Source organism: Lissotriton helveticus, chromosome 7 (assembly GCF_964261635.1).
Source record: "Lissotriton helveticus chromosome 7, aLisHel1.1, whole genome shotgun sequence".
NCBI lineage: Eukaryota > Metazoa > Chordata > Amphibia > Caudata > Salamandridae > Lissotriton > Lissotriton helveticus.
The window spans coordinates 1,386,241,990-1,386,265,413 of record NC_136068.1 but is presented as its reverse complement, the minus strand read 5'-3'; the positions used below and the strand labels follow the sequence as shown (position 1 = coordinate 1,386,265,413).

General features: G+C 46.2%; 1 protein-coding gene across 2 annotated transcripts in view; it reads right to left on the bottom strand.

Moving 5' to 3' along the window:
• Positions 1 to 5,408: 5,408 nt before the first annotated feature.
• QTGAL (queuosine-tRNA galactosyltransferase) overlaps positions 5,409 to 23,424 on the bottom strand; it is a 2,423,197-nt gene continuing 2,405,181 nt past the window's right edge. For both annotated transcript variants that reach the window (XM_078654698.1, XM_078654699.1), the window contains 2 exons: positions 7,540 to 7,631; positions 5,409 to 5,967 (listed from right to left, as the gene is read on the bottom strand). In XM_078654698.1, the coding sequence (XP_078510824.1) occupies positions 7,551 to 7,631 (81 nt within the window). In that variant the 3' untranslated portion in view covers positions 5,409 to 5,967; positions 7,540 to 7,550. The remainder of the gene's footprint in view (positions 5,968 to 7,539; positions 7,632 to 23,424) is intronic.

Genomic DNA, 23,424 nt, shown 5'->3' with positions numbered 1-23,424 from the left:
TGCTTAACCTAATCATTGCTAAATTACCACAGGCGAGGCTAAAAGAAAATAAGTGGGAAACTGCAGGATGTCCGTACTAAACATTGAACAATACATCTCGCAGTACCTCTTTCATTTTGGACATCCTTACAGCAAATGAGTAAGGGTGCCAGCGCCCTCAGAATTCCTCCAGCAGTCTCCAGATTTCGCTGGGTTCCAGGCATTCACTATAGTGGGAGATAGTACCAACTAGTTTTAACAAGGAGGCTTTCCCTGCTACACTTTCGGCAGTGGCACACACTCTGGAGCATATACTAGCCCATTCCTTCCCTGAGAGGGACCGCTCCAGTTCCGGTAACCACCTTTCTCTGTAGGAGTTCTCCCAATGGAGAAGAAGGGCACCATATGGAGTTATATGTGTCAAACTGATGTTTGCCATTTTTCTTAGTTATAATTAATTTTTCAAAAGCAGTGAGGGACCTACCCGCTCAAGGCCTAATGGAGGAGTGTGTAACCCAATGTTGCATGTGCCAATACCCAAAGCAGTCCAACACTGGAACTCTGAAATGGGTTTTCAATTGTTCAAAAGATTGTACCCCTTTATCATCATAAAAGCCGCAAACCTCTTGTAATTCATGTTCTGCCAAGATATGTATGCATCCCTTGTTGACGCAGGGCTGAATTCAGGATTATCAATGATGGGGGTCAGTGAGAAGAGAAAGAGGTGAGACCCCTTATGCATCCCACCCTAACCCAAGCATGTATGGCAGCCCATGTAACCAGAGACAGATAATTTCCCATGGTTTATGTTTGTTGTTGAGCCAAGGCACCTTCAAAATATAGATCCCCACTGCAACCTGGTCAGTAAAGCACCGGTGCTTCTCAGTGACATCCCAATTCCACTCCACTAGGAATCTAAGCTGGGCTGACAGTAATCCAAGACATTCAGGACCTCCAGATCTCACATCTCCCGAAAGAGGTAAATAGTTTTCTTTGCCAGGCGGTGTTTTTTTGCTACTCCCAGTTTACATTCTCTATCTGTTTCTGCAATTTCTGTAGGACCATTGTGGTGGCTGCAATTCAGGGTCTGGAAGATTTACAAAAAACGTGGAGAGACGGGTTTGCACTGGCTAAAGAGGACAGTGTGGCATGATATGCAATCTCCTACATTACGAGATAACCTGTGGGCTTTAAAAAAAAAATAACATTTTGCCTAAACTCTGACTAATTAGCAAATGATTAAGTAATGTTTTACAGAACAAACCTAAAGGATTTCTAAAGAACATTAAAATACTTCTAGAAAACATCATAGATATATTTATATTAATTTCCTGTTAAATACTAGGGGCCAGATGTAGGTAAATCCGAAATACTGAGTCCTTAATAGCGAATTTTACCGATTCGCTATTAAGAACTCCGTATTTCCGATGTAGGTAAAAATTACCGAAACGGTAAAAATCGGTAATATTAACCGATTTGGTAAAAATCGCTTAAAAAAATTACCGATTCCCCATTACCGAATCGCTATCACCGATTCCTTAATACAGATTCGGTAATTAGCGAATCGGTATTTTAAAAAATCTGAAATTGTTGAATCAGACAATCCTGTGCTTCCACATAACCTCACAACCAGGAAGTTGCCACACCCATGCAGCTGCACTGATCCTGAAGCTGTTAAAGAGGCAGGGAGCACAGCAAACAACCCAGGAGAAACTTTTCCAAGTTTTTGCTGACATCACAGACCAGATATGGACAACCAGGAGAGGGAAAAGGAGGCAGGTGAACACAAGAGGAAACACAAATATAGTGAGAGGGAGCTTGAGGAGGTTACTAAAGACCATGACAAACTGGTTGGTAAAAATTCCCTGCACGTGCCTGAATCTCAGAAGAGGTAGATACGACTGGTCATCCAGGAAAGGATTAATGCCATTGGAGTAACCCAGCGCTCCATTGAAGAACTTTAAAAATGCTGGTATGACCTCAGGAAGCGTGCAAAGGAGAGGCTGGCAGATAGAATGAAGCAAGCCAAGCAGACAGGTGGAGGGAGAAACACAGCACCTGCACCAACTGCCCTGGATCTCCTGGTGGAGTCCACCCTCTAGCCGGAGAGTATGAGTGGGATTGGGGAATGCAGACAGCTCAGCCAAAGCTGGCAACAGGCAAGGTAAAATGCATGCATAGCATGCTGTGCCCCCCACTCCCTGACCCCAATCAGGCAGTATGAATCTCACTCCAGTACATGTTTTACTAAAAACCTGCAATGCATTATGGGAGATGCAGTCAGAAGTAACACATATCATAACAGTCAGTCCACTGAACCCAAAGGCATGTGACACACATCAGCAATTAGCAAGCAGAGGACAGTCAGTTTGATTGGCAGTCATGAAATGTATTATTACGCAAATGCTGCCAGGCAAGTGAGCAAATGTACATTCTGTCTCCACAAGCGAGCCATCGCGCAGGGTGGCAGAAGGGGACACAGGAAAGGCACCCAGAAGAGAGAGAACACAGGAGGAGGAGGAGGTCTTGTCGCCTGCAGAGCACACCACACCACCACCACCATCACTACCACCATCACCACCATCACCACCGAGAGCCAGGAGACACACTTATTATTATTATTATTATGCGTTCTTATATAGCGCTCGATTACCCGTAGGCATCTCGGCGCTTGCCTTGGGAACCCGTCCTGGCTTCCCCAAGGTGAAAGCCAGGCATCCCGCCGCGGGGGGGCCGTAGTGGAGATTAAGCAAGCTATTGCCCAGAGCTGCAGAGTGTGTACCCGTGATTCAAGTAGGCACCGAAACTAGAATTATCAAGTCCGTGGATATTTGGGCTCAAGACCCTGCCGCGTCGGGAATTGAACCCTGGTCCCGGGTCTGACCTCTGCTTCAGGGTCTGCCTCCTCTAACCAGTGAGCCACACTTCTCCACTAGCCGCCAGCAGATGGAGGTGTCCGAGGAGGACAGCATGGGAGGCCAACAGTCCACGGTGGCAGAGGATGCCAACAGTGCAGGCACACAGTCTCCCACCGAGCGCGCCCACACAGGTTCTGGACGCCGCAGAGCAAGGGAAGCCAGTCCAGTTTCACAGGGCGAGGATCAAAGTGTATTTGCCGGTCTTGAGGGGAACATGCTCAAGGTGACCCGCCTGCAAGGCAAAGCAATAAGATCAGTCCAACGGCAGATGGTACACATGAATAGACACATGCATGAACAATACTGTGGCTGAGGGCATGAGGGGCATGTCCGAGGCAGTGAGGCTGCTGTGCAGCAAAATGGATGAGGACCGTTTGGCAAGGCGCAGGGAGAAGCAGAATCTGGACAACTACACTAAGGTGGTGCACTGCCTCTTCACTGCCACCTCTCTGCTCTGCAGGCGCTCGGTGGCCATGAAGGAGGAGATGGCCCACTGCAGCCGTGACGTGGCAAGGGGGCTGGTCACAGTGACCAGTGCACTGGAAGTGCTACAGACAAACCAGAAAGCCACTACACGTGCAGGTGATGGGGGGGATAGTGAAGAGGCAACTAGCCGCAGTAGCATCGCGCCCCCCTATAACCGAGTCCAGGAGGCGCAGCGAACGGCACAGCGCTGCCACAGGACAGACTGCCAGTGAGGACAGTGTGCCCAGGAAATGCAGCAGTGCTGCACATGGGCGCAGGTAGTAATGCCAGCCATCACCTGGTATTGCGAAATGGGTGATGTAACCCATTTCGCCCAAGTAATCTGCATTGCAAATTGGCCTGGCATGTTAAGCCCTTCATATTGTGGCGGTGTGCTATGCTAATAAAACACCGTCACTCAATTACAGTAGCTGGCTGTTTCTCCTTAATTACTCCGAAATAGTTGGGTGTGATCTCAGCCCGTCTGTGTCTCCCATCTGGTGCTGCTGCCACAACTGCTGTGCTGTGCTCTGGCTGTGGACAATCCTCACCCTCGTCCTCTGAGTTAGTTAGTTCCACTGCTGTTCCTTTCTTTGTGGCAAGGTTATGCAGCGTGGCACATGTTGCTATTATTTTACAGCAGATGATGGGGAGGCAGCGGAACCTGCTTTTTAAGAGGCCGCATGTGCGCTCCACAACGTTGCGCGTAGATCTTTGTGCCAAATTGTATCTTCTCTCACTTGGGGTGGATGGGTTTTAAGGTAGTGAGTCAGGATACATGTCCGCATGGCATATGTGCTATCACCTGAGTGAGAAAGGAAGTGCTATTAATAACAGTAACCAACACATTCATCCAAGGTATACATTGGGGTGTGTCACATTGATTTACCTAGCAGGTATCCTTCTCCGAATTCGCCCCAGCCAGACGTGTGTAGATCCCACTGTTCCTGAATATGTAGGAGTCATGCCTACTCTCTAGAAATTTGGCTACAATGTCAGTGATGATGTGGTCCACATCGCATATTACCTGCACGTTGATGGAATGTGTAGATTTGCAGTTCTGATATATGTACTCTGTAGCTGCAGGTGGGCAGATTGGTATATGTGTCCCATCAATGCACCCTATTACATGTGGGAACTGTGCCTTTTGGTAAAAATCCATCTTTGTTTTCTGCAATTCCGCCTGTGTGCTGGGGAAGCGTATGTAGTGATGCATTCTTTGCATCATGGCATCCAGGAAAGTGTTGAAAAAATGGGACAGGCAACTCTGTGACACACCACCTGCCACAGCTATCACCCCCTGGTAACTACCTGATGCAAGGAGGTGCAGGCTACAGAGCACCTGAACATGTGTTGGTATAGCATGCGCTCTTGGTGTCTGATGCTCCAGGAGTGGGTGCAGGTCCCGTATCAGGTCTAGGATGGTTTGGGGGTCTAGCCTGTACATCTCATGGATTTCAGCCTCAGCCAGTTGGAACAGTTTAACGCGCAGTCTGTACACGCGCTCCTCCCGTCTCCAGATCCTCATTACTGCTGCTTGCATACGTAGCCGCCTTGCAATGACCTAGAGGGCTGCCATTGTGTTCACACTGTTGCATTTTGGGGCTGTTTAAATGCAATGCACCTGATTACCACCTGCTTTGAGACAATGGTAATTAGCGACTCCTAAATACCGAAAAATGGAAAATTCGTTATTACCGAATTTTGGTACATCGATTTGCGAGTTTTTAAGGGTTTCTTATTTAGCGATTTGGTATTTGGGGGGTTTGGTGTCTGTAATCGCTAATTAAGGAATCGATAACGGGTTTCCCTTATTTTTACTGATTCCTTATTTGCGATGGCGTTTGGTGTTACCTACATTGTACATGGCTAAATACTGGTTGGTAACGCAGAAATTCACAGAAGAACTTGTACTAAAATCCTAAATCTATTCTATAAATATCTTAGCACAGATGATTCTTCACTTAGATATTCCTTAGTCATCCTACTTCACCTGCATTATAAGAGTTGTCAAGGGGTTTGAACGATACAAAAGATCAGAAGTAGTTGGGTATTATTATTTTATTAAATGCTCAAATGCATGTTGCTGGTAAAATGGTAAAATTCATTTGGAAGATACCAAGCCATAACAAAATTCATCCTTCAAAGGAAGTTCTGATGAGTACAAACACCACTGGAAATATGTACGTCGTAAAATAATTATAGATTATATATCACAATATTTTATCACAATGATTTGGCAATTGTACAAACAAAATCTTAATGCAAAATATTGCAATGGTACAGTACGTAACATTTACTTGATAACAACAAGATTAGTGTGCTACCAAACCATGCCGATGTGGCTGGAACTAAAGTGCACATATTTTTAGGTATACCATATTCTAGATTAATGCTTAAAATCTTAAAATAATAAAAATACTAATGAGTAGTTGTCATAAACAGGCTGTTAATCTCAAGACCGAATAACAGCTAAATAAGGCAAGTACTAGTTACTATTTGTTTGAATCCCTAAAAAACAGTTTATAATCCAGACGACGGTCACTTTAAAATTACATCTCTGGCAATGTTGATTGCAGTATCTTGTTTGTTGTTCCATCTAAACCTAAAAAAAAAGCATACATTAGGAATATTAAATATGCTATTGGTATATATGTTTGGTAAGTATAATTACAGTAGCAGGCAACACCCATGCTCACAGCAGTGAAAGTAAGCACAAGTCTAATTTGAAAGAAAGTTGAGCATAGTATTAGAATCTCTCTCCTATTACCCTATCTGTGTGTGGTCCAAGAGAGAACTTTATGTTTCTTTTTTGTACATTTGGAGCTACAACACATTATATAATATATTTTCAACCAAGATCCAAAATAACTCAGCAAAGTAATTATTTATTTAGTCATCTCTTGATCTTTACGAAAGCTCATGTGTTAGAGGCTGAGGGCACATGGAGGGAAAAAAAGTGATTTAGGATTAACATTTATGGTGTTATGAATATTTAATATTTTTTGACAAAAATTGAAGCAGCACCATCATTTTTGCAAGGAGGCGTAGTAGAGTTTTCAGGAATCAGAAGCTGAAGACTATATTACAAGCTTTCAGGAATAGGAGACTGAAGAATATATGACAAGAACTTCTGAAATATTTTGATTGATTGGTTATTTCAATTACCATTACAGTATTTTAAATATTTGTGGCTTTTGTGGTTACATTATGGAAGCAACTCATATGAATTTTGCAGTATGCCATGTTTGTAACAGAACTGGATACCAGAACCATTGGCTCTTTAAATTGTATGGGTTCTGAAAATCATGGTCTGTTGATTTCTGATTTTTTTTTTTTTAAAAGAAGCAGTTCTGTTGAGCTGGGGTTTGTGACGTCTGAAGTGGCAAATTTATTACATTGCTTGTGTCCAGAAAGTAAGAGCTGCTGATTTTTAGTAGCTTCATAATGTCTTCCTCTAGAGGTTCATCTTCTTGGGGTGAGCCCAAACTTGAGCAGGTGTGAGCTGTTGTAACCCCAACAACGACTTTAATGGTAGACGGATAGCTTCCGTTTATGGTAAATAAAGGGTCTAAAGTATGTCCACTTCATGAGTTATGCATTTATCATATTGGCCACTGTCACTGCTTCCTTACTGCAATGCACTCAAAAAAACCGGCGCCCCTATATACAACCAAAGAATGAAGAATCACCAGAACGAATGATTAATGAATGCATTCTCTTTACTATTAATTCCAAGCAAAGACGTGTACAATTTAAAGACAGGACTGTCGGTCATTGACAAACCCGGATGCATTTACTATGGAAGTAGTTGCAAACACAAAAATCATCAAGTTTTATTATCAATCATAATCTTTCCTTTCGAATCCCGAAAAATAACTTCTCTGTTTGGGATTAGTTATCCGTCCTACACTGAAGAAAAGGCACGGCTTCCCAAAGCAGACTTCAGTGTTAAGTTGCAAGCCTCACTGGCCTGAATGGTGGCCGCATCCGGTATAACTCATGTCCCAATCCTCACCTAATTCCACTGAAGTATGTCCTGCACCCTGCTCCGAAATTCATAAAAGCCTTATGCTATAAACAATCTCTATCACTTATGATGTGTAATTGCATGTAAATACTTGATTTATATTAAATGTAAACACAAACAAGTAATATTACTCTGTAAAATACATACCTCATCAGCTGTTAGCTGAAGTGAAAATAATCCACACCTTCTTTTAAATTCAGTGATTGCAAGTTCTCTTCAAAATTTCCATTCGTCAAATCCTAAGGGAAATGACACCACGTCACATCATTATAGTGCTACAACACCTGATGAATATTTTATGGCTGTCAATGTTATTAAAATATGGTAAAAGTATTATTATTTGATCTAGTAAAATGAGTAGACAAAATGCTTACCTTAATGCATTAAATCCAACTATAAAACTAAGGGCCTAATTTACAGACAGTTCTCTGGTTATCAGGGTAGCGGAGGTCACAGTGGTTCCCTTCAATGTACAAAAGGTTTGGTGACAGACACCATCTCTTTTGAGAGCCATTCACCAAACTTTTACAAAGTTTTTGTTTTTCAGAAACAATCTCCCAAACTCTGATCTTGCTTCTGACAAACAAAAAAAATGACCCACACACCCTGAGAGCTTTCTTTCAGGGTGGGGTGAGTGCTCATTATGTGGGGGGTTTTCCGGTCCACTATCACCAGGTTTTACTTTTGGTGATGGACAGAAAAAAGGACAATACACTGTTCACCCTAAACTGGGGGTGGTCTAATGTCCTTCTTTCAATGGTCCCTATTATTTAAGGCCGTCAAAGGAAGTTTTCCATCGACGGAGCCAATTGGCCCTCCATCAACAGAAAGCTTAAAGACCACCCAAATTTAAAAGAGGCTGGCGGACTGAGAGATTGGTAGACAAGGTACTCCATGGCTTTTGCAGCAAACAGCAAAACTACCATGAGCTGCTCGCTGGCACCCTCCACGGAATGACACTCTCTAACTCCAGCCCAATTCAATATCTACATTTGATAGCTCCACACCAACTTTCCACAAGGAGCATGATGAGCTGGCAAACAACTCTGGTGGCATAGAGCTTAACCAGAACAATACTTGGGGTTTCCTCTTTCATAACCAACGTATACAAATGAGCAATATATATTTATAACCAATATATACAGTGCACAATATATTCTTCATAACATGCTTACAAATGCTAATGTACGTTTTTTGCACAAAAAAGGAAAAAGGGTGAAACTAACAAACAGAATTAAACTAAATATATATTTAAAAAACTAACCAAACAAGTAAAAAACAAACAAATAAGAATAATAACAAAGACATAAGAAAAACTGTACCCTAGCTATACTCCTCCTTGAAAGAGAAAGGATGATTTGTCGGTACATTCCTCCTTATTACAAAAGGAGGATTTATCAGTAAATCACAGGAATCATAGGTTCCTCTACACAGGTTGAGACATCATATGACCAGACTCATGTGGTTTTTGAGAACAAGACCCTTGTCCCAGATTTTCCTGGGGAGACGCATCATTCTTGCCCCCCAACAACTGTTTAAACTCAGTTTTGGTTGGGTAACACTTTAACAACTTTGGAGACATTCCACCAACGGCGAACATCAACATGCACTGCACTGCTACGTATTTTGGCTACCATAACTGGTTGCAAGAACTTGGTGTCTCTCTTCTTAATAAACATGGATTTTTTGTATACGTACATGGTCCCCAACAGTGAGTGGTTTAACACACACGCTCTTTTGGTCATCATAGTACTCTTTTTGCTTCTGTTGAGCAGTAGTAACATTTGAGCGCACAACCGTGTTTAACTCCTCAACAGATAAAAAAGTTTTAGCCACCTCAACACTTAAGCAAGTCTAAATTGGGCCACAGGTTTCCTACCTTTTTGTAACTCAAAGGGGTAAACATTTGTCGATGAATGTGGCATGGTCCTGTAAAACCACAACATATTTTGAACAGCTGTGGTCAGCACACATTTGTTCAACAGAACCCATTGCACACACTACCAACACACGTTTAAGATACTCAACAACACCATTAGTTTGGGGGTGCTGTAGAGAACTCTTGAAATGTTTCATACTACTAGCCTTTAGGAACTCTTCTACATCTGATGAAACCAATTTAACCCCACTGTCCAATACAAGAACATCTGGGAACCTTTATTGCACAAATGCATCCTACAGAAACTTTAACAGTGGAGTGGTGTGGCTCACTGGTTAGAGGCGGCAGACCCGGAAGCAGAGGAAGGCCTGGGACCAGGGTTTAATTCCCGACGCGGCAGGGTCGTGGACCAGGGTCAGCGGACTCGATAATTCTCGCTTCGGTGCCTACTCTAACCAGCGATCACACTCGGCAACTCTGGGCATTAGCTTGTCTCATCTCCACAACGGCCCCCAACATACACTGGGGATGCCTGGTTTCACCTTGGAGATACCAGCAGGGATCATCTCACAGGGAAAGCCAGGACGGGTTCCCCAGTGGTCTACAGCGCTGGGACCCCCATTGCTGGGGTAGCCATGCGCTTTACAAGACAACATAACATAACATAACACAGCTCTAGATTCAGGTTCCCACACACATTTGACTTAAGGCCACTTGGCATAATAATCAATGAGTACAAAGGTATATAGTGAGTGGAAAGGAAGCAAATTGAACGGCTCCACTAAATCAATACCCAATTTTGGCCATGGACCAGCAGGCACTTAATGGCTATTAAAGGGAGGCTGGCTGTCTTCAGAAATGTGTCACTAGTAGAGCACATGACACAATTTAACAAGCAGCTCAACCTCCCTGTCCATCTGCAGTCACCTAAATGCAGATCACACTGTGCGTTTTGTAAGTGTGGCCCCTAAATGACCCTGTGAGCTTTTTCTAGTATCTCTTGAGGAATTAACTTATCAGAAACCTCTCACTAACCCATCTTGTAGAGACAACTCGTCAGACACTTTACTAAGTGGTTGGATCTTAGGGTCCAGCGTTCTCTCTTTAGGCCAAGCCTCCTTGATGTACTTAGATACTAATTTGAGATCGACATCTTCACCAGTGGCAGTCTTCCATTTCATTTCAGAAAATGGACAAACTTTTTCAACCTCCACAGCATCAACTACACAACTTTCATCATCATTCTCATCATTCTCATGGACACTTCTCTTGCTAGGAAAACGTGATAGGTAATCTGCTCTAATGTTTCTTACCTAGGGATGTGCTCTACATCAAATTGGAAGTGGACATACTGAGTATTCCTTGATGAAACCCTTGATGTTCAACCCTTTAACTTCACATAGATTTTAACTTGAATATATCTCCCTTTGAACATTAGTATATTTTCAAAATACCAGCAACTCAATTCTGCATCCCTTGTAGGACACTGGGGATCGGTCTGGGGCCAATAGCAATCTGTTTTCCCAGGTGTGTTGAAACAGCTAACAATCATCACATTTTGTCTCCAACCTGAATATTTATATATGGGTCTACACACTCATCCGGATCACCATATTTCACATAAAAACCACCATGAGAACCATATCCTGAACTTCATTGATTAGGTCCCCATCATCACTCTCCTTATCTTCAGTCACCACGATTACTTTTCCACTGCTCCGTTTGACACTTTGGCACACCTTTGCAAAATGTCCTCTTTTGCTACAGAGTGTACATTTTCCGTTGACACTATAAGATGATGGACAGAGTGCTAAAACTTTTCAGACACTCACCTTCCGGTCAAAGGTCTGGGTTGAATCCATCATCGTTCTTCTGCTCACTAAACCACCCCAGTTTGGGCCCAGCTATGCTTGTTTTCTGTTCTAGGGAGGACCTGGCCTGCCAGTTTGGGCTGGACTGTACCAATGGGGAGCAGGGTCAAGACTGATTTGCATATGGCTTGGTCCAAACTTGGGTGGCATGTTGAGCACAAGAACAATGGATGTAACCAAGATCTCTTGACTGGGGTGAGTGTCTGAAAGGTTTCAGCACTCCTTCCATCATCTTGTTGTGTTAGCTATGTTTCCCCTAAATGGCCAAGGGCATTCCCATACGTGGGTCCCTTGCTCGCTGTGCCACTGGATTCAAGCTAGCCTGGCTGATGAAGGGTAAGACCCTAAACCCGGTCCTGGGATGCTTGTTTTCTGGTCCAGGGAGGACCTGGCCTAACAGGTCGGGCAGGACTTTACCTTTGGGGAGCAGGATCAAGAATGACGTCCATCACCACCCCCCTTTTTCAAAATCGGTTTTATCCACACTATGTGTGGGAGGGTATACTCAGACGTGAGTCCCTTGCTCATTGCACCATCAGGATTCAAGCAAACCGGGCCGAAGAAGGCTGTGATGCCAGAAACCGGTCCCCGGGAGCTTGTTTCCTTCCCAGTATAAGAATTGGCTTGGTAGTTTGGTTTGCCCTGTTCCCATCATGCACTGGGACAGGAACAGACTAATTTGCATATAGCCAGGTTCTGAGCTGGGATGGTGCAGTGAGCTAAAAAACGGTGATGGATTAAAACCATGATCTCTTGACTTGGTAAGAGTATTCTGCATCATTCAGAAACTCTGTCCATCACCACCCCCCTTTTTCAAAATCGGTTTTATCCACACTATGTGTGGGAGGGTATACTCAGACGTGAGTCCCTTGCTCATTGCACCATCAGGATTCAAGCAAACCGGGCCGAAGAAGGCTGTGATGCCAGAAACCGGTCCCCGGGAGCTTGTTTCCTTCCCAGTATAAGAATTGGCTTGGTAGTTTGGTTTGCCCTGTTCCCATCATGCACTGGGACAGGAACAGACTAATTTGCATATAGCCAGGTTCTGAGCTGGGATGGTGCAGTGAGCTAAAAAACGGTGATGGATTAAAACCATGATCTCTTGACTTGGTAAGAGTATTCTGCATCATTCAGAAACTCTGTCCATCACCACCCCCCTTTTTCAAAATCGGTTTTATCCACACTATGTGTGGGAGGGTATACTCAGACGTGAGTCCCTTGCTCATTGCACCATCAGGATTCAAGCAAACCGGGCCGAAGAAGGCTGTGATGCCAGAAACCGGTCCCCGGGAGCTTGTTTCCTTCCCAGTATAAGAATTGGCTTGGTAGTTTGGTTTGCCCTGTTCCCATCATGCACTGGGACAGGAACAGACTAATTTGCATATAGCCAGGTTCTGAGCTGGGATGGTGCAGTGAGCTAAAAAACGGTGATGGATTAAAACCATGATCTCTTGACTTGGTAAGAGTATTCTGCATCATTCAGAAACTCTGTCCATCACCACCCCCCTTTTTCAAAATCGGTTTTATCCACACTATGTGTGGGAGGGTATACTCAGACGTGAGTCCCTTGCTCATTGCACCATCAGGATTCAAGCAAACCGGGCCGAAGAAGGCTGTGATGCCAGAAACCGGTCCCCGGGAGCTTGTTTCCTTCCCAGTATAAGAATTGGCTTGGTAGTTTGGTTTGCCCTGTTCCCATCATGCACTGGGACAGGAACAGACTAATTTGCATATAGCCAGGTTCTGAGCTGGGATGGTGCAGTGAGCTAAAAAACGGTGATGGATTAAAACCATGATCTCTTGACTTGGTAAGAGTATTCTGCATCATTCAGAAACTCTGTCCATCACCACCCCCCTTTTTCAAAATCGGTTTTATCCACACTATGTGTGGGAGGGTATACTCAGACGTGAGTCCCTTGCTCATTGCACCATCAGGATTCAAGCAAACCGGGCCGAAGAAGGCTGTGATGCCAGAAACCGGTCCCCGGGAGCTTGTTTCCTTCCCAGTATAAGAATTGGCTTGGTAGTTTGGTTTGCCCTGTTCCCATCATGCACTGGGACAGGAACAGACTAATTTGCATATAGCCAGGTTCTGAGCTGGGATGGTGCAGTGAGCTAAAAAACGGTGATGGATTAAAACCATGATCTCTTGACTTGGTAAGAGTATTCTGCATCATTCAGAAACTCTGTCCATCACCACCCCCCTTTTTCAAAATCGGTTTTATCCACACTATGTGTGGGAGGGTATACTCAGACGTGAGTCCCTTGCTCATTGCACCATCAGGATTCAAGCAAACCGGGCCGAAGAAGGCTGTGATGCCAGAAACCGGTCCCCGGGAGCTTGTTTCCTTCCCAGTATAAGAATTGGCTTGGTAGTTTGGTTTGCCCTGTTCCCATCATGCACTGGGACAGGAACAGACTAATTTGCATATAGCCAGGTTCTGAGCTGGGATGGTGCAGTGAGCTAAAAAACGGTGATGGATTAAAACCATGATCTCTTGACTTGGTAAGAGTATTCTGCATCATTCAGAAACTCTGTCCATCACCACCCCCCTTTTTCAAAATCGGTTTTATCCACACTATGTGTGGGAGGGTATACTCAGACGTGAGTCCCTTGCTCATTGCACCATCAGGATTCAAGCAAACCGGGCCGAAGAAGGCTGTGATGCCAGAAACCGGTCCCCGGGAGCTTGTTTCCTTCCCAGTATAAGAATTGGCTTGGTAGTTTGGTTTGCCCTGTTCCCATCATGCACTGGGACAGGAACAGACTAATTTGCATATAGCCAGGTTCTGAGCTGGGATGGTGCAGTGAGCTAAAAAACGGTGATGGATTAAAACCATGATCTCTTGACTTGGTAAGAGTATTCTGCATCATTCAGAAACTCTGTCCATCACCACCCCCCTTTTTCAAAATCGGTTTTATCCACACTATGTGTGGGAGGGTATACTCAGACGTGAGTCCCTTGCTCATTGCACCATCAGGATTCAAGCAAACCGGGCCGAAGAAGGCTGTGATGCCAGAAACCGGTCCCCGGGAGCTTGTTTCCTTCCCAGTATAAGAATTGGCTTGGTAGTTTGGTTTGCCCTGTTCCCATCATGCACTGGGACAGGAACAGACTAATTTGCATATAGCCAGGTTCTGAGCTGGGATGGTGCAGTGAGCTAAAAAACGGTGATGGATTAAAACCATGATCTCTTGACTTGGTAAGAGTATTCTGCATCATTCAGAAACTCTGTCCATCACCACCCCCCTTTTTCAAAATCGGTTTTATCCACACTATGTGTGGGAGGGTATACTCAGACGTGAGTCCCTTGCTCATTGCACCATCAGGATTCAAGCAAACCGGGCCGAAGAAGGCTGTGATGCCAGAAACCGGTCCCCGGGAGCTTGTTTCCTTCCCAGTATAAGAATTGGCTTGGTAGTTTGGTTTGCCCTGTTCCCATCATGCACTGGGACAGGAACAGACTAATTTGCATATAGCCAGGTTCTGAGCTGGGATGGTGCAGTGAGCTAAAAAACGGTGATGGATTAAAACCATGATCTCTTGACTTGGTAAGAGTATTCTGCATCATTCAGAAACTCTGTCCATCACCACCCCCCTTTTTCAAAATCGGTTTTATCCACACTATGTGTGGGAGGGTATACTCAGACGTGAGTCCCTTGCTCATTGCACCATCAGGATTCAAGCAAACCGGGCCGAAGAAGGCTGTGATGCCAGAAACCGGTCCCCGGGAGCTTGTTTCCTTCCCAGTATAAGAATTGGCTTGGTAGTTTGGTTTGCCCTGTTCCCATCATGCACTGGGACAGGAACAGACTAATTTGCATATAGCCAGGTTCTGAGCTGGGATGGTGCAGTGAGCTAAAAAACGGTGATGGATTAAAACCATGATCTCTTGACTTGGTAAGAGTATTCTGCATCATTCAGAAACTCTGTCCATCACCACCCCCCTTTTTCAAAATCGGTTTTATCCACACTATGTGTGGGAGGGTATACTCAGACGTGAGTCCCTTGCTCATTGCACCATCAGGATTCAAGCAAACCGGGCCGAAGAAGGCTGTGATGCCAGAAACCGGTCCCCGGGAGCTTGTTTCCTTCCCAGTATAAGAATTGGCTTGGTAGTTTGGTTTGCCCTGTTCCCATCATGCACTGGGACAGGAACAGACTAATTTGCATATAGCCAGGTTCTGAGCTGGGATGGTGCAGTGAGCTAAAAAACGGTGATGGATTAAAACCATGATCTCTTGACTTGGTAAGAGTATTCTGCATCATTCAGAAACTCTGTCCATCACCACCCCCCTTTTTCAAAATCGGTTTTATCCACACTATGTGTGGGAGGGTATACTCAGACGTGAGTCCCTTGCTCATTGCACCATCAGGATTCAAGCAAACCGGGCCGAAGAAGGCTGTGATGCCAGAAACCGGTCCCCGGGAGCTTGTTTCCTTCCCAGTATAAGAATTGGCTTGGTAGTTTGGTTTGCCCTGTTCCCATCATGCACTGGGACAGGAACAGACTAATTTGCATATAGCCAGGTTCTGAGCTGGGATGGTGCAGTGAGCTAAAAAACGGTGATGGATTAAAACCATGATCTCTTGACTTGGTAAGAGTATTCTGCATCATTCAGAAACTCTGTCCATCACCACCCCCCTTTTTCAAAATCGGTTTTATCCACACTATGTGTGGGAGGGTATACTCAGACGTGAGTCCCTTGCTCATTGCACCATCAGGATTCAAGCAAACCGGGCCGAAGAAGGCTGTGATGCCAGAAACCGGTCCCCGGGAGCTTGTTTCCTTCCCAGTATAAGAATTGGCTTGGTAGTTTGGTTTGCCCTGTTCCCATCATGCACTGGGACAGGAACAGACTAATTTGCATATAGCCAGGTTCTGAGCTGGGATGGTGCAGTGAGCTAAAAAACGGTGATGGATTAAAACCATGATCTCTTGACTTGGTAAGAGTATTCTGCATCATTCAGAAACTCTGTCCATCACCACCCCCCTTTTTCAAAATCGGTTTTATCCACACTATGTGTGGGAGGGTATACTCAGACGTGAGTCCCTTGCTCATTGCACCATCAGGATTCAAGCAAACCGGGCCGAAGAAGGCTGTGATGCCAGAAACCGGTCCCCGGGAGCTTGTTTCCTTCCCAGTATAAGAATTGGCTTGGTAGTTTGGTTTGCCCTGTTCCCATCATGCACTGGGACAGGAACAGACTAATTTGCATATAGCCAGGTTCTGAGCTGGGATGGTGCAGTGAGCTAAAAAACGGTGATGGATTAAAACCATGATCTCTTGACTTGGTAAGAGTATTCTGCATCATTCAGAAACTCTGTCCATCACCACCCCCCTTTTTCAAAATCGGTTTTATCCACACTATGTGTGGGAGGGTATACTCAGACGTGAGTCCCTTGCTCATTGCACCATCAGGATTCAAGCAAACCGGGCCGAAGAAGGCTGTGATGCCAGAAACCGGTCCCCGGGAGCTTGTTTCCTTCCCAGTATAAGAATTGGCTTGGTAGTTTGGTTTGCCCTGTTCCCATCATGCACTGGGACAGGAACAGACTAATTTGCATATAGCCAGGTTCTGAGCTGGGATGGTGCAGTGAGCTAAAAAACGGTGATGGATTAAAACCATGATCTCTTGACTTGGTAAGAGTATTCTGCATCATTCAGAAACTCTGTCCATCACCACCCCCCTTTTTCAAAATCGGTTTTATCCACACTATGTGTGGGAGGGTATACTCAGACGTGAGTCCCTTGCTCATTGCACCATCAGGATTCAAGCAAACCGGGCCGAAGAAGGCTGTGATGCCAGAAACCGGTCCCCGGGAGCTTGTTTCCTTCCCAGTATAAGAATTGGCTTGGTAGTTTGGTTTGCCCTGTTCCCATCATGCACTGGGACAGGAACAGACTAATTTGCATATAGCCAGGTTCTGAGCTGGGATGGTGCAGTGAGCTAAAAAACGGTGATGGATTAAAACCATGATCTCTTGACTTGGTAAGAGTATTCTGCATCATTCAGAAACTCTGTCCATCACCACCCCCCTTTTTCAAAATCGGTTTTATCCACACTATGTGTGGGAGGGTATACTCAGACGTGAGTCCCTTGCTCATTGCACCATCAGGATTCAAGCAAACCGGGCCGAAGAAGGCTGTGATGCCAGAAACCGGTCCCCGGGAGCTTGTTTCCTTCCCAGTATAAGAATTGGCTTGGTAGTTTGGTTTGCCCTGTTCCCATCATGCACTGGGACAGGAACAGACTAATTTGCATATAGCCAGGTTCTGAGCTGGGATGGTGCAGTGAGCTAAAAAACGGTGATGGATTAAAACCATGATCTCTTGACTTGGTAAGAGTATTCTGCATCATTCAGAAACTCTGTCCATCACCACCCCCCTTTTTCAAAATCGGTTTTATCCACACTATGTGTGGGAGGGTATACTCAGACGTGAGTCCCTTGCTCATTGCACCATCAGGATTCAAGCAAACCGGGCCGAAGAAGGCTGTGATGCCAGAAACCGGTCCCCGGGAGCTTGTTTCCTTCCCAGTATAAGAATTGGCTTGGTAGTTTGGTTTGCCCTGTTCCCATCATGCACTGGGACAGGAACAGACTAATTTGCATATAGCCAGGTTCTGAGCTGGGATGGTGCAGTGAGCTAAAAAACGGTGATGGATTAAAACCATGATCTCTTGACTTGGTAAGAGTATTCTGCATCATTCAGAAACTCTGTCCATCACCACCCCCCTTTTTCAAAATGGGCTTCTGGTTAGAGCAGCTTAAAATCTTTCACAGAGCTTACGTTACCAGAACACGAATACATAAAATTGGTCAGATTGCCAATGACAGATGTCTGCATGACTGCGCTGAGAGAGGATCCCTGCTCCATACACTCTTGGAGTGTCCCAAGACACAGCAGTTCTGGGAGGGGACAGGGGCATCTGTCCAGAGCACTGGACACTGCGATAAAGATTAGACCTCATGTGGCACTGCTGGGCATATGGCGTTACCAAACATTCCCAATTACAATTTTCTATTTTTAAACACAGCCTTGATGGTGGCAAAGCAGGACGTGAGCCCACTGTGAGGCTGTAGGGCCCTCCCTCACCCCAGGGTGGACAGGTGGGCCTGGAATTCTGATTCATGCAGACAGGCTTAGCAGCTGGTCTACAAGGTAAGAGGGTGTCCAAGGCAATTTAACAGGATTTGGGATCAATGGCGAGACTTCAGGGCTTCCACCTGAGATATGCTGGGAACCGGGAGGCCATTGCCTGGGCAAAAGGGGAGATCACAAGCCTGTACAAGAAATAACAGAGGCTTAAGGATGGGTCTCATATGGCTCTTTACAGCTGTAGATCTGGATGTCTAAATTTTTGCTGTGCTACATGGAATTAACCTGCCCTGTCAACCTCTCACAGTTTGTGAATCTTTTAACTAAAAGTATGCCAATTTGGATAGACCTTCTCTACCTGAGAGTCCCTGACAATGCTGGCAGCAGACAAGGGGCTGGCGGGAGGGGGTGGTGGGGCGGGGGGTAGAGAGAGGGGTTTCTGCAGTTCTATGGTTGTGGGTTTTTGGGTAATTATGCCGGGTGGGACGATGGAGGGGGGTATTGGGGGGAGGGGGATTTGTTAAGCCTGACATGTTGAGCATACGCACACACGACCCATCAACCCTGAGTGCAGGACAATGGCCTCGATTGACCCACAATCCACGACATGGCAAGGGATAACCAAGATGGGGGGAGCAGGGCACCAAACGTGCTTCGGGTACTCACCTGGAATGTTAATGGCCTGGGTTGTAAGGTCAAGCGAGGATTAGTAAATACCTATGTGAAGAGATCTGGGGCTGAGGTTATACTGCTGCAGGAGACGCATTTACGAGGCACGAATTGCACCTTCTTGGCAAGAGGGCAATATAAAGTATTGGCGCATGCAGGTTTCACGTCCGGCTCGAGAGGAGTTGCGATCCTAATTAAAAAGTACCCACCCATAAGTATAGCACAGACCTGGGTAGACCCACGAGGGACGTACGTTGGGGTACGGGGCCATTGGAATAGGAAGGAATACACGTTCATATCTGCTTATGCCCCCCCCCAAACTCCAGGCAGCTACACTTAGGTGACATACTTCTCAACACATCTGACACGGTCCAAGTATTGGGAGGGCACTTCAATGACGTGATGGACCTAGGGACTGACAGGACAGGGGTTAGGGACAGGACCGCTGGTCAGACTCTGTTGGCTGCCACAATGGAAACAGTAGGCTTGGTAGACACATGGCGGTGGCTGCATCCAGACAGCAGGAAATATTCCTTTTACTCAGGGGCGCATAAAGTATACTCCCGCCTCAACTATATATTCATGGCCAGACAGGCGCTGTGCAGCACAGATGTGGCGGAATACCGGGAACGGGGCATCTCGGACCACTTACCCCTACTACTCAAGGTGGGAGGATGGAGAACGGAACGACACAAGGTACTACGACTGGCGGCATGGGACCTCCAAAATGCCGACATACTGAGAGGCTTACGTGCCGACTTGAAGGTCTATGTAAAAGAAAATGAGGGGACAGTGGAATCCAGAGTGACGCTGTGGGAGGCGCTCAAAGTCGTAATGCGAGATAGGGCACAAGCTCGGTTGGTGGAGGATAAGAGAAAAGTGCAAGCTGAGGTACTGGCCTTGGAAGCCCGGATCCTTGCTTTAGAGCAGGAGCACTTGATCACTAGAGACCTGGAAACGCTCAGACGACTGTCCGACGTACGGGTCCAATACAAACACCTGGTAACGGGGAGGCAAAGGCTCAGGCTCTGGAAACCCTGCACCGCCTTTATGATGTGGGTGATAAGTCAGGGCGGCTCCTGGCGTGGCTGAGCAAGAAATAGAGGGATGCGCGATGGGTTGAGACAGTGAGAGATGGCCAGGGGGGTTGGGCCAGAACGGATGACCAGATAGCCAAAGCGTTTGCAGACTATTATGGGGCCGTTTATGAAGCCAGGCCATTAGGGTCAAAGGAAGACGCCATGCAATACATGGCACATATCGACCTTCCGGTCTTGGAAGACGCAGAGCAACGGGACCTTGAGGCGGACATATCATTGGAAGAGGTTAGAGAGGCTATTACCAAACTCCGGGTGGGAAGGCGTCAGGCCCTAATGGCTTCCCAGCGGAGTTTTTTAAAAAAAAGGCAGATCTTCTGACTTGCCATTTACTAGGCCTGTTTGTGGACGCTGAGGCAGAAGGGACCTTCCCGCTAGACCTCCACCAGACTACGGTCATCCCAATCTTTAAAAAAGGGAAGCCGCCCGATGAGTGTTCCTCCTACCGCCCCAATTCCCTCTTCAATGTAGAGGCAAAACTCTTTGCTACGATATTGGCCCTCCGCCTTCGGCGGGTGATCTCAGGACTGGTCCATCTAGACCAAACAGGGTTCCTCCCTGAAAGGGCGACTCGGTACAACCTGAGGAGAACACATAATTGGCTCATGGAGGTGAGCAACAGAGAGAGTCCACACTGGTTCCTCTCCCTTGATGCCGAAAAGGCATTTGACGCGGTCCACTGGCCCTTCCTGGAAGGAGTGTTGGAACGTTTCGGTTTTGGTCCCAAGTTCAGGAAGAAGATTAGCCTGCTGTACACCGACCCCAGGGCGAGAGTGCGGGTCAATGGTACATTGTCTGGAGACGGAGGGGCACCAGGCAGGAATGCCCCCTGTCCCCACTGCTGTTCGCCCTCTCTATAGAGATAATGGCGTGCGCAATCTGGCAAAATGAGAATATCCGGGGGTTCAGCATAAGGACATCGGACACATCTATGGAAAAACTTTCCCTGTATGCAGATAACGTCCTGCTATATATCACTGCACCGGAGACTACAGTACCGGCACTCTTCTTAGAACTTGAGCGATATGGGGCACATGCGGGCTACCAGATCAACTGGCATAAATCAATACTATATGATCCCCAAAGACGGAATGAGGGGCCTACGCTCCCAGAACGGGAGGGGTTTCCGTACCTCGGGGTGTTCATAACGACAGATAAGGTGCTCTCCTTTGAGAGGAATATTCGACGGGTGCTACACAACTTTACTGAAGACGCAGCACGATGGAAGCTGCTTCCCCTGACGCTCCTGGGCCGGGCGGCAATGTTTAAAATGATTACGCTTCCACGATTCCTATACGCCTTCCAAAATGAATATTTTCCGATGCAAGCTAAGGTGTTCAAGGACATAGATGCAGAGCTCCGGACCTTCTTATGGTTGGGGAAGCGGCCAAGGGTGGCGCTCTCGACACTACAAAGACACCAATATAATGGGGGTATCTCCCTACCCGACCTAGAGGCCTACTATTGGGCAGAGCACCTATTCGCTATAAATGAATGGATGCACGCCGCAGCCGCCCACCCCACTTTTACACTAGAGAGACATACCATGGATGCCCATACCTGCCTACACTATCTGTACGGGGGTAGGTGGAGGGCCAGACTGCTGCCGGCTACGAGACTCACGCTAGGGATATGGACGAGGGCGACGAAAGCAATAGGGTGGGAACGTAGACTAACGAATCAAACCCCACTATGGAAATGCGCCTGGTTAAAGGAAATTAATAAATTAAAGGGATTCAGGAGTTGGGACGCCATTGGCATGTCGACCTTGGGCGAACGTGATTAAGCGAGGGGTGCTGCAATCGTTTCCCTCACTACGCAAGGAATATGGATTACATCACACACAATACTTTAAATACATGCAACTACGACACGCATGGAGGGCAGAGGGGGCTTTGGCAGAGGCGCTTCCAGAATATGCTCCTCTGGAGGGACGTATCCTACAAGAAAGGATTGCTGGTAAGGCAGTATCCCTAACATACAAAACAATAATGAATATTAGGCCGGACCGACTGGGGAACCTAAGGACAACATGGGAACAAGAGGTGGGCGACATGGATGAAGTAGACTGCGGTGTAGTCCTAATGCATCCAAGGGAAGTGGCAGTTAAGTCCCACCTTCGGTTGATACAATTTAATGTCCTCCATAGAACCTATTATGATAGAGCACGCCTACACAGGATTGGGAAAATAACGGACCCGGGGTGTCTGAGATGTGGCATTGGCATAGGGGACTTTTATCATACCATCTGGTCCTGCCCAAATATCCAACTGTTCTGGGGGGCGGTACTGACGGAGCTGGGGGAAGTACTGGAGACCACCATACCGTTGGACCCCAAGATGGCACTACTGGGAATGACAATTGATGTAGATTTGGCTAGACCATTACTGATCTTCCTGGCGCTGGCCCTAGTGGTGGCCAAGAGAGATGTGGCACGGAAATGGGGGGCGCCAGACACACCTCAACTAGAAGAATGGAGAAGGGGGATGGACCTATATATGGCAGCAGAGAGAGTAACATATAAGGCAAGGGGGTGCCCCAAAACATTTGGCAGGGTATGGGGTGAGTGGAGGCGCTACCATGGGCTGGATGGAGGGGTGTGAGGTATATGGGGGCATGAGCACTCACTCGCCGAGGAGCGGATCCGGATGGAGGGTCTGAGACTATCATGCGAAGAGAACTGGGTAGGAGGACTAACTGCACTATTGAACATTGCAAATTATGTTTCTGATCTAGGGGTGGGAAATGTGGATAGGGAGGTGGGAAATATGTGTGCTGCTCGACATTGACATGCTGGATGTTTACTTTTATGATGATAAAACCTAATAAACATGTTTTTAAAAAAAAGTATGCCAATTTGTTCCCTGTTTTTGTTGCTTTACACTATGTCTTATAGTGATAAAAACCACAGTAAGAAGATTTTTAAAAATACATTTACAATCAGATTTCGTAAAATTGACTGCATAGCGACTAGAATTCACTTGTACACTGTAGGAATGCTGAGATGATCTTGTCTGAGCACAATGCTGGCACTAACTTATGGTGTTTGCCTGAATAATTGGGTTTACCTGCCTTCAATGAGGTTATGGGGACTGTTGCGGATAGCCTTGTTCGATTTCTGCTCTCTGGAGTTAACTGCTAATGATTGGCCTGGCTTGGCAGTTCGGGCTGGACTGTTCCCATGGGACACAGGGTCAAGACTGATTTTCATATGGCTGAGTTCAAACTGGAATGGCATGGTGAGCAAAAAAACGATGGATTTAGGCCCAGCTCTCTGTACTGGGGTAAATGTATGACATTGTTCTGCATCCTGTCCATCAACTCTTGTTTTTGCATTTGTCACCCCGATTGGGACGGGTATGCACAGACTTGAGTCCCGTGCTCCCCATGAAACTAGAATCAAGCTATCCT